General features: G+C 42.5%; 1 protein-coding gene across 1 annotated transcript; it reads right to left on the bottom strand.

The window, feature by feature from the left end:
• Positions 1-3467: 3467 nt before the first annotated feature.
• Positions 3468-6542, bottom strand: LOC110520439 (helix-loop-helix protein 2-like). The gene is made up of 2 exons (XM_021597760.3): positions 5942-6542; positions 3468-5064 (listed from the first exon to the last, which is right to left on the bottom strand). The coding sequence occupies exon 2, from the start codon at positions 5010-5012 to the stop codon at positions 4653-4655; it is 360 nt and encodes a 119-aa protein (XP_021453435.1). The 5' UTR covers positions 5013-5064; positions 5942-6542; the 3' UTR covers positions 3468-4652.
• Between the last annotated feature and the right edge of the window lie 6202 nt (positions 6543-12744).

Genomic DNA, 12744 nt, shown 5'->3' with positions numbered 1-12744 from the left:
TTTAAAGAGCTGCTGATCATCAAGGACAACAACCACCCGAGCCACGGCCTGTTCACCCCGTTATCATACAGAAGGCGAGGTCAGTACAGGTTCATCAAAGCTGGGACTGAGAGACTGAAAAACAGCTTCTATCTCAAGGCCATCAGACTGTCAGACTGTTAAATAGCACCTTAGAGGCTGCTGCCCTAATATACATAGACTTCAAATCACTGGCCACTTTAATAAGGGAACACTGGCCACTTTAATAATGTTTACATATTTTGCATTACTCATCTCATATGTAAATACTTTATTCTATTGAATTCTATTCTACTGTCTCTTAGTCTATGCTGCTCCGACATTGCTCGCCCAAAATGTATATATTATTAATTCCATTCCTTTAGATTTGTGTGTATTGTTGTGAAATTGTTAGATATTACCTGACCAATAAAATTGTATTTGATCATTGATTTGCTGGAGCTGGCTGAACATGTAGTTCTATAGACCAACAGAGGGCAGCCTTGCACCACAAAACTCACCTATTTGCAATTATTCTCTCTCTCTCTCTCTCTCTCTCTCTCTCTCTCTCTCTCTCTCTCTCATCATCCCGTGCTTTAAATAAATCAATATTAGTAATAAACATCTTGACTAAGTGAAGAAATTAAAACTTTTCAATTGTGACTGACAGCCATTGATAGTCTCTGCAATTCCATTGTTAAAAGGTAAACATGTCAGAACTGTCCAGCTGTCAGAGTTCTCACAAAAATGACCAGTGATGGGGGAGGGGCAAGGATAGAGAGGGAGAGATGGGCTCCTTATACAGTGCATTTGGAAAGTATTCCCCTTGACTTTTTCCACATTTTGTTACATTAGTCTTTTTCTAAAATGTATACAATTACTTTTTTACCTCGTCAATCTACATACAATACCCCATAAACATCATTAACATCAAAAAAGTAAATATCTTATTTACATAAGTATTCAGACCCCTTGTTATGGGACTCGAAATTGAGCTAGGTGCATCCTGTTTCCATTGATCATCCTTGAGATGTTTCTACAACTTGATTAGAGTCCACCTGTGGTAAATTCAATTAATTGCACATGATTTGGAAAGGCACACACCTGTCTATATAAGGTCCCACAGTTGACAGTGCTTGTCAGAGCAAAAACCAAGCCAACACAGGATTGTGTTGAGGCAGAGATCTGGGGAAGGGTACAAAAACATTTCTGCATCATTGAAGGTCCTCAATAACAGTGGCCTCCATCATTCTTAAATGGAAGAAGTTTGGAATCACCAAGACTCTTCCTGAGCAATTAGGGGAGAAGAGGCTTGATCAGGGAAGTGACCAAGAACCTGACGGTCACTCTGACAGAGCTCCAGTTCCTCTGTGGAGATGGGAGAACCTTCCAGAAGGACAACCATCTCTGCATCACTGCACCAATCAGGCCTTTATTGTAGAGGCCTGCTTGGAGTTTGCCAAAAGGCACATAAAGACTCTCAAATCATGAGAAACAAGATTCTCTGGTCTAATGAAACCAAGATTGAACTTTTTGGCCTGAATGCCAAGTGTCACATCTGGAGGAAACCTGGCACCATCCCTACAATGAAGCATGGTGTTTTTATTTTATTTAACTAGGCAAGTCAGTTAAGAACAAATTCTTATTTTCAATGACAGCCTAGTAACAGTGGGTTAACTGCCTGTTCAGGGGCAGAACGACAGATTTGTACCTTGTCAGCTCGGGGGTTTGAACTTGCAACCTTCTGGTTACTAGTCCAACGCTCTAACCACCCTGCTGTGGGAGACTAGTCAGGATTGAGGGAAAGATGAACTGAGCAAAGTACAGAGAGATCCTTGATGAAAACCTGCTCCAGAACACTCAGGATGGAGTGGGGCAAAAGTTCACCTTTCAACAGGACAACGACTACAAGCACACAGCCAAGAAACACAGTAGTAGCTTTGGGACAAGTCTCTGAATGTCCTTGAGTGGCCCAGCCATTGCACGAACTTGAACCTGAACGAACATCTCTGGAAAGACCTGAAAATAGCTGTGCAGCAACGCTCTCCATCCACCTGGCAGAGTTGGAGAAGATCTGCAGAGAAAAATGGGAGAAACTCCCCAAATACAGGTCTGCCAAGCTTGTCGCGTCAAAGGTGCTTCAACAAAGTACTGAGTAAAGGGTCGGAATTCTTATGTAAATGTGATATTTCCGTTATTTTTTTGTATAAATTTGCTAGAGAGAGAGAGAGAGACAGACAGAGAGACATAGAGACACAGAGCGAGAGAGAGAGAGAGAGAGAGAGAGAGAGACAGACAGACAGACAGACAGAGAGACATAGAGACAGACAGAGATACATAGAATGACAGAGAGAGAGAGCGAGAGAGAGAGAGAGAGAGAGAGAGAGCACACAAACAGATACTGGTTATAATGGATAGATGACAAGAATGTGAAATGGAATGAAAATAAAATAAAAAAGAAGAAAGGATAGAATCCCTTTATGATATTTGTAATTAACATTTTGTGGTCTGTGGAAAATGTAAAGAAATGCTATTGTTTGACTATAGATGAAAATGACTTCATATAGGATACAATGTATTACTTGACTCTGATTCAGAGAGGTTGGGCTAAATGCAGTAGACATTTCAGTTGAATGCATTCTGTTGTCCAACTGATAAGTCGTCCCATTTCACTTCCCTTTCAGATATGTAGGCTGTGTGATATTTCATTTGATTCTCTCCTGGCATTTAGTTCATGCAAGCTCTCTAGCTATCCGGTTTTTACTTGATGTAGCCTATAGCCTATATATATTTGTATTGTTTAGTTGTAATGAATTACCTGGAACAAAGTAGCAGTCTGTTTCAATTGTTTTTGTTGTCTTACGAATTAGAACTACAACATGGTTCTTCTGCATTCACAAAACCGATATGAACTTCCATGGAGAAAATCTTGTTTGTTTGTAAATATTTTATGTTTTTCATGTAGTGTTTTCTGTGATGCTTTTAGGTCGAATTATTTATCAATGTTCAAATAATTAACGGTAGGCTATATCATTATTGTTAGGCATATAGCCTACAATTATTGTCATTATTATTTATTTCACGAATAAGCTCTTTGTCCAGCCAATATGCTTTCTTTTCTCTTGTCCATAATTCCCTAGTCACCTCTCCCTAAATGCGCGTGTGTGTGCGCGCGTGTGCCCGCCCGTGTCCCGGGGGACATGGCAGACGGATGGGCCGTAATGTGGTTGTCTCGGCTCGTCTGGAGGAACACCTGCCCCGTCCGTGGGGAGAGCGTCTGTCCACCGACTACGGAGCGAAGCTCCGGCTCGGACACTGGCCCAGTGCCCCAGACCTCGCCTCTCCAATCTGGAGAAAATATGAAATACTCTGGCGTCACCCACATCGTTAGCAGATTTTTATTTTTTCGAAATTCCACCTGAACGTCTGTCTATCTATTCAGAATGTCCATACAACACCAAACATTTAAGAATATTTTAACTTAAAAATCTGTTTATTTGATTTAACAAATTCTGTTTATATGTTTCATATCCATGGGTTACTATGAAAGGACACCCTGAAATGTTAAGCAATCTTTGGAAAGCAGGTATTGGCTACAGTAAACTATGGAGTTTTTGTCACCCAAAAAACGTTAGTCTAAAAAAAGCACGAAACCAACAAACTTCTGGACAATCGAAAAATCTAACAATTAAATTGTCAGCCTAAATCTGAGACTGTCTCACCATACTAAACGAAATATTGCAATTTCCCTTGCAACCTTTGGACTTAACAAGGATTTCACATTTTTGGGGGAAAATGTTAAACAGATCAAATCTGATAAAAACTGCAATTAAAGAGCAACAATATCCATATGCATGTGCAAACACCAGACATAAGACATGACACAATGTAAACATTAATTGACAAATAAATAACTTACTAGGCCTAATCCACAAACCAACAATGAACACAATATAACACAACTACTTTCTGTAAATAAGTGCCCAGTTATATTCTATTTTGAACATCAGTGCTGATTTCAGCACGTCTCTGCAGCTATAGGTCCTTTAAATCAGCCCTGTCCATGGAGAGAAGTTTGGCCCTGGCAGTAAAGTCTAAAAGCTAACAGTACTATACCTTTCAATATTAGGAACATGGGCCTACAAGAAGTAGGACAACCCGACATTATTGCATTTTCTGATACAACAAATTTGGATTGAGGTGACTCAGCAGCAGCACTGAATAAGTCTGTGGGGAAGTCCAGAGGGGCAGCAGTTTCTTTCCATCACAGCACTGTGAAAGACAGAGAGACATTAGGTCCTGTTTTATTATGTGTCCCTGGCCCAGTGGCACCACACCAGGGGACTTTGGCAGACACAATAGGCACGACAGGGCTCCGAGGCCAGATATGTGGCAACAATGTCCACCCTTCTCGGTCTCCATGGGAAGATCTCAATTACATACTCCTTGCGTCCTCTCTCCTCTCTCCTTGTCTCCTTTTCAAAACCCATTGGAGGAGACGGTCAGAGAGGAGGATCCTCTGGTTTTCTCATCAAATTAGTTTTGAGAAGGAGAAGAGAAGAAAGGAGAGAGGATGCGAAGAGTTTGCAATTGAGATCTTCCCCATGTTCAGTCTTCTCTCCTTCACTGACAGATGTCCATCCCTAACGCGTGCCCTACGCGTCCAGCACATGGTTGAGGTAGGTGATGTAGCAGATTGCCAGCCGGAGGATCTCGATCTTGGACAGCTTCTTGTCTGGCGGAAGTGTCGGGAGAAGTTTCCTCAGCTCGGCGAACCCAACGTTGAAGGCCTCAACGCGGATGCGCTCTCTCGTGGCGTGTGCGGACCGGTACTTGTCTGTGGCACGCCGCCGCCTCCTCTTCTCCTCCCTGCTGAGGGAAGGCATGGACAGAGATCGCGCCTTGCCCTGGCCTTCTGCGGGCTCCGCAGGCATGGGGGCACACTCCATCTTGATGCCGTTCAGCAGGGTCTCTGTGGGCAGCCCGGCATCTGGCTGGTCTGGACTTAGCATCATCTTCAAGCAGTCCGTTCTGTGATCAGTTTTCAGATCAAAGGTTCAACAACCCCTGTGTGAGAGATATGGGTTTAGTCTTATAACAGAGGAGAGATCAGGGGTGAGAAGGTTTCTGTGGTTAGGTTTCTGTGGACAATTAGATTTTTAAAAGTGAGAGAATATTTTGGTGAGATGCATGTTCGCACTCCTGTTGTGCACTGTCCTTGGTGCTGATTCTAACAACTCACTTCATTGTCTAGGACTATTAGGCAGCTCAATTCTGATATTTTTCTGGCCAATCAGATCAGCTCTGAAAAAAATCTGATGTGAAAAGATCTGATGTGATTGGTCAAAATACCAATTAGTGGCAAAAATATCAGAAGTGGACTGCCTGTGTAAACACAATTTTTAAAACGCCCTATGTAGTAGGGTCTATCGAAATAGCCTATTAGCCTACTACTCATAAAGTTGAGCAATTCTGGCTAGTCTGCCCATTTTAAAATTGTCTCGTCTGTCCATTTCATGGGAACAAATGTCCACAGGCTGCATTCGATTAAAACCGATAGCTGCGAACATACATCACATAACACAGCAGACATTAATTAAGACTTAATTGAAATTAATTATTGGGAGAGCTCTGAATTCACGTGAGCAGCTGACCATCTGTCTCGCAGACGATTCGCGTGCTGTGTAGGCTATGAATGGATGACGCGCGTCTGAAATATGCTGATATACAAACGAGATATCCTTTATGCGCGTTATATAAAGGCACAATATTTATCATGTTACTTTTAGTTTACAGGGGATAACATAAATAATTATACAACACTGGAATTATTTCCATATCAAAATAAACATCATCATTGGAAAATTGAAACAGATAGGCCTATAAAACGTTCTTATGTTCTTCCAAAAATGTTTGTTTCAATTGTAGGAATGTTTAAACTCACCTTATACATTTGTTGAACTTTATCCAAGAAGGGTGTACCGCTGAGGAGTTATTTCCACGTTAAAAACTGTGACTCTTGTTGGTTTCTCTAACGGTCAAACATTTCCAACCCTTCTCATCAACATTTCATGTTCGAGAAAAACTCAATTTAAAGGTGATGCCATCAAAGGTCTTCAAATGAGATGTTTGACTATTCAAAACTATTTTACGAGCCTATTACCTAGGCTATAACCAGGTGTTAATGTTTTCTTTCACTTTTTCGGAGCATCACTTGATTGTCTGAGGATAAAGATCTTCAGAAGTGTTGTCTCTTGACCTCTGCTATAGGAAAACAAAGAAAGTTGTCGTCAGGACAGGGTGCGCTCGTGGACAGAACGACTGCTCCTGTAGTCCGTCTGGTTTTTCCGTGATATTATGATCATATCAGATGCACTATAGTAAACTGCATGCCAGGGGCCATTCTTCTGTGAGAGGACCGATTACAGGGAAACCTTCTGCCTCATCTAGACTTGTCTCTCCTCCACACGTGCTGACCCTCTTGCGCGTGCCATATCGTGTGAGAGATAAGACGAGCCGACCCCTAATAAAGCCTCCCGCGGAGTGACGGCACAAGAAGCAATACATGTGGAATTGTATTGTCTGCTTTTCTCTTCTTACACCCTCCCTCCTTCTTTCCTCTGCAGGGATATATGGACACCAATGGTGACATATGGTAGTGTGTATTGGACAGATCCCGATTCTGGACACACACTTTAATCATTTGACTAAATGTGTTCCTGAGATGATCATGATGTCCATAAGTGACAGGACACCATCTTGATAAATCAGTTTTATTGATGTAATGCAACTGTTTGGTAATGATTTTTGTCTGTTTCTGTGCCTGGTGTGGGGGCACTGTGTGCTTAAGTTGGTGTGTGTGTTGTTGTATGCATTGTATGTATGTTTCGAACTGCTTTGCTTTATCTTGGCCAGGTCGCAGTTGTAAATGAGAACTTGTTCTCAACTGGCCTACCTTGTTAAATAAAGGTGAAATATAAACAAATAAAATGAAAAAATGTGTATCAATATGTAATCTCCAAAACACAAATCAACTCCATTACTGAATCAACCTGAAACAGCTGCTATCTTACTACCCCATCCACTCACACGTAGCTGACCACCACAGTCAAAGCAGATAGCCACCAGCCTGTTTTAGGAGCACCTTTAGTATTGAATAAGTAAAACGGTCTAATGGTCCGAGGCAGCCCAGCCTTGGTGGACATGGTCCTGGTGATGAAAAAGGCAGGTTTAACAGCTCAATATGCTCATAGACGGTCTGGGAGCACTAAAGGAGGAGAGAAGATAGGGTTTTGTCACCTCAGATGCTGTAAAACTACAGAATTACACCTGCTCTGCTATCACTGTCACTTTAATAGGCCTGGGGAGTTAATGGAGCTACTCTACAAGGTTGGTAGGGTGAGGTGGAGGAGAGATGGAGGATATATTGGAAGTCACGTGTTTCACTGAATAACCAATGAGAGACATAAACAGACCAACAGCAAGCTCAATAAACGTTACTCTATTAGAGAAAGGAACATAAGGCACCATGGTGTGGCCCCATCCCAGTCAGACTGTGTAGGGGTGTCGTGGGAATAAAGAGGCCATAGGTCCAGCAGCCATACTGCCAGAATGAACACACACTGTCACAGGGGAGGGGTGTGTGTATAGGTGTGTGTGTGTGTGGGTGTAGGTCAGAAAAAAAGTGTGTGTGTGTATATTGTGTGTGTGTGTGTGTGTATAGTGCGTGTCCCACAGTAAAACAGCTGTTTACCGTAATTGGACCTTACAGAGGGTAGAGTACTGCACCTCTCACCTTGGCTCAGAGGCCAGGGGTGAAGTAGAACAGGACCGAGCCAGACTGAGGGGTGTCATACAAGGCCATGGGTGAAGTAGAACAGGACCGAGCCAGACTGAGGGGTGTCATACAAGGCCAGGGGTGAAGTAGAACAGGACCGAGCCAGACTGAGGGGTGTCATACAAGGCCAGGGGTGAAGTAGAACAGGACCGAGCCAGACTGAGGGGTGTCATACAAGGCCAGGGGTGAAGTAGAACAGGACCGAGCCAGACTGAGGGGTGTCATACAAGGCCAGGTGTGAGGAGTGGGGAGGCTCAGTGCTATCATGTAATTAGGCTGTTTCTCTGTCAAACCAACTTCCCCCTCCCCCACACACACAGACCCTGTCACCACTCATCACAGACTCACATATAAACACACTGTTTCCCTGTAACTCTACAATGCATAATATGACAACGGTACCACATGAAAACTAACTTATGAAGTCATTTACTATTAATGCTTGAAAAAGACTTGCATAACGAAGCCCAGAGGTTAGGGTTATGGGAGGAGTCATGTTGTGTACTATGAAAAGGAAGTGTCTCAGTTCCATGTTGTTATCATTTTGCAGTGCTGTAATCATGCAACAGCATATTCAGCTGTCTGTCACCCAGACCGGAAGGATAGATCACACCTATTGATTTTCTGTGGCACCTTTTGACAGGATGATGAATTGGGAATCCTTTCAACAGCTTAATTCACCTTAAACACTGAATCAATGGGGATGGATTCTACCAACTTTCAGTGGGGATGGATTCTACCAACTTTCAGTGGGGATGGATTCTACCAACATTCAGTGGGGATGGATTCTACCAACTTTCAGTGGGGATGGGATTCTACCAACTTTCAGTGGGGATGGATTCTACCAACTGTCAGTGGGGATGGATTCTACCAACTTGTGCTCTCTCCAGCGTGCTGTAGCCTACCAACCAGTTAGCCACCCAAACAATGGACCATTATGGGAAGCCCTCCTTGTATAGTACAACAGTAACAATATGCAACTTTATTTTCAAGTATATTTCTGTATGGATAAACCAAAGTAAGACTCTCCCCCTTCTCTTCTTCCCCTGCTCCACTCTCTCTCATTCTCTCCCTCTCTCTCTTCTGGGTACCCCAGGTCTGCTCCACTCTCTCTCATTCTCTCCCTCTCTCTCTTCTGGGTACCCCAGGTCTGCTCCACTCTCTCTCACTCTCTCCCTCTCTCTCTTCTGGGTACCCCAGGTCTGCTCCACTCTCTCTCATTCTCTCCCTCTCTCTCTCATTCTCTCCCTCTCTCTCTTCTGGGTACCCCAGGTCTGCTCCACTCTCTCTCATTATCTCCCTCTCTCTCTTCTGGGTACCCCAGGTCTGCTCTAGCCTGGAAACCATCTGTTCCATCATGTAAAAGGATTGAGGGAGCCCCAAACCTTATCTCTCATCTGTCTGTGTGTGTGGAACCAAGTCAATCTGTGGCCCTTAAAATATGGGTCCTTCCTAGGGACATTTTATGAGAGTTGTTATTTTCTGTTTCACTGTTGGTTCGTCAAAAAGAGTGTTGAATCAGTTGTTTGGAATGGTAATTTATATTGAGTATTTATCTAGAAACCACCTTGCTGTTTTGTGATAGGTGGAATGTGGGTTAATTTAAAAAGAGAACAGGAAGTAGCTGAGTTCCTGCATGACTGTATCTGTGTGCAGTTGATGATTAAATCTACAAAATAGTGATCAGTCTCCATCCCAGTTTATGTCCTCTGTAGAGTCATCCATCCACCATTGAAAGAACCCTCAAACTACATATGTGCCATTGTGGAACCAAATCAAATATTCAAGTGTGTGAGTGTGTGTGCGTGCGTGCGTGTGTGTGTGTGCTCTCCCTGTCTCCCTTGAGTCTACGGTGTTTGAGGACCATCTGTTACTTTGTATTAAGCCTTCTTTTTCCTTCATTTCACCATTCCTTCTCTTTCATCCCTCTCATCTTCCCTCTCTTCCTCCCTACAGTGTTTTCTTGTCCAAGGTATCGCCAAGGTCTGTATCGCCAAGGTTTTGAAGCCGTCCCATTTCTCTCACTCATATTCTGACTGTTTGCTTGTCTCTGTATCTTTCATTGTTTGAGTGGAGACCCTCATCCACTGCAGATGGTGAAGTACCATGATTGACCAACATGCAGAGTGAAACTCAGTTCAATTCTCTGTTCTCTGTTTTCTCTCTCTCTCTCTGTCTGGTTGCCATCTGCTGTCATCTTTTGTTTCTGGTGGTCTGGAATCAGAAGGCATCTAATCGATCACCTTTGTAACCATGGCTACTGGAAGACAGGAGAGGAAGGGCATGAGGAGTAAGGGAGGAAGGGCATGAGGAGTAAGGGAGGGAAGGAAGGAAAAAACAGGAAAAAACAAGGGATGGAGTGAGAATTCCATTGCTTCACACACACACACACACACACACACACAGTGTGTGCGCAAAAAGACAAAATATGTAATAGTTAAAGAAAATTATAATAATAATTCATTTTTGCTGCATGTGTGTTGAAAATAATTTGGGTAATAATTCATCCCCTGCTTTTTGGTTCATGCTGAGACTGAGACTGAGCTCAGGAAAGGTGCCTGCAGAAATCAATACAAATTATTCCAAGGCTTTCCATGTTATATTGATCCGATTCGGAATGTAGTTTTACAGGCAGAGGTATTTTATTTATGGACTAATACTAGCCCAACTGTATGGCTGCTAGATGTCACAGACATACACACATTGTGTGTGTGTGTGTGTGTGTGTGTGAGTGTGTGTGTGTGTGTGCGTGTCCCCACAAACTTCCCTTCAGTCATCTCCTCTCACCTGAAGCAACATTCCCCACCCCTCTGACTAAGAATGATAGGAATACAATAGAATATAGAAAATAGTACAATACAATACTGTACAGTAGTCCATCCATTCCATGTTAGCTTTGAAATCCACTCCAGTTTTTCACCCAAGCTTCCTTCCACTTAATTCCCACACTGAACAGTGATTAAAATACAAGCAAGGAAAAACAACAACAAATCGGCAGAAAAACAAACTCTTAGCAAATGTGTAATTGGTTCGGAGAAAGAAGGGTGAATGGAAAAGGAGAGGAGATGTATTCGCTGTGGGCAGAACCACACCTGAGACTATCACTGCTGGGCATCCCCATGTATGCATGACTGTTGGTGAAATGCTAATGTTAGCTTCCCCATTAAAAAATCCATCCACTTCAATTAGCGATGCACGCTAAGCTGCTAAATGCTACGCAAATCTCAGTGATGTATTGAAATAGGCATCAGACAGGACACCTGTTTCTGGTTTACAGGGTGTTCAGGAGGAAACTGGATGGGTATGTCAATGTCACAGGAATTCCTCTGAACTGAGACCTGTAATCAACAGGAGAGAACTGGATGGGTATGTCAATGTCACAGGGGTTCCTCTGAACTGAGGCCTGTAATAAACAGTAGAGAACTGGATGGGTACAGTGCCTTGCGAAAGTATTCGGCCCCCTTGAACTTTGCGACCTTTTGCCACATTTCAGGCTTCAAACATAAAGATATAAAACTGTATTTTTTTGTGAAGAATCAACAACAAGTGGGACACAATCATGAAGTGGAACGACATTTATTGGATATTTCAAACTTTTTTAACAAATCAAAAACTGAAAAATTGGGCGTGCAAAATTATTCAGCCCCTTTACTTTCAGTGCAGCAAACTCTCTCCAGAAGTTCAGTGAGGATCTCTGAATGATCCAATGTTGACCTAAATGACTAATGATGATAAATACAATCCACCTGTGTGTAATCAAGTCTCCGTATAAATGCACCTGCACTGTGATAGTCTCAGAGGTCCGTTAAAAGCGCAGAGAGCATCATGAAGAACAAGGAACACACCAGGCAGGTCCGAGATACTGTTGTCAAATCAAATCAAATCAAATTTTATTTGTCACATACACATGGTTAGCAGATGTTAATGCGAGTGTAGCGAAATGCTTGTGCTTCTAGTTCCGACAATGCAGTAATAACAAGTAATCTAACTAACAATTCCAAAACTACTGTCTTGTACACAGTGTAAGGGGATAAAGAATATGTACATAAGGATATATGAATGAGTGATGGTACAGAGCAGCATAGGCAAGATACAGTAGATGGTATTGAGTACAGTATATACATATGAGATGAGTATGTAAACAAAGTGGCATAGTTAAAGTGGCTAGTGATACATGTTTTACATAATGTATATGAATAATGTAGGGTAAGTAACATTATATAAGGTAGCATTGTTTAAAGTGGCTAGTGATATATTTACATCATTTCCCATCAATTCCCATTATTAAAGTGGTTGGAGTTGAGTCAGTGTCAGTGTGTTGGCAGCAGCCACTCAATGTTAGTGGTGGCTGTTTAACAGTCTGATGGCCTTGAGATAGAAGCTGTTTTTCAGTCTCTCGGTCCCAGCTTTGATGCACCTGTACTGAAGAAGAAGTTTAAAGCCGGATTTGGATACAAAAATATTTCCCAAGCTTTAAACATCCCAAGGAGCACTGCGCAAGCGATAATATTGAAATGGAAGGAGTATCAGACCACTGCAAATCTACCAAGACCTGGCCGTCCCTCTAAACTTTCAGCTCATACAAGGAGAAGACTGATCAGAGATGCAGCCAAGAGGCCCATGATCACTCTGGATGAACTGCAGAAATCTACAGCTGAGGTGGGAGACTCTGTCCATAGGACAACAATCAGTCGTATATTGCACAAATCTGGCCTTTATGGAAGAGTGGCAAGAAGAAAGCCATTTCTTAAAGATATCCATAAAAAGTGTTGTTTAAAGTTTGCCACAAGCCACCTGGGAGACACACCAAACATGTGGAAGAAGGTGCTCTGGTCAGATGAAACCAAAATTGAACTTTTTGGCAACAATGCAAAACGTTATGTTTGGCGTAAAAGCAACACAGCTGAACA

The sequence above is a fragment of the Oncorhynchus mykiss genome, chromosome 3, assembly GCF_057628025.1.
Source record: "Oncorhynchus mykiss isolate SJ-2025 chromosome 3, ASM5762802v1, whole genome shotgun sequence".
Lineage (NCBI taxonomy): Eukaryota > Metazoa > Chordata > Actinopteri > Salmoniformes > Salmonidae > Oncorhynchus > Oncorhynchus mykiss.
The sequence above is the reverse complement of the archived record's forward strand: the minus strand, read 5'-3'. Positions and strand labels throughout refer to the sequence as shown.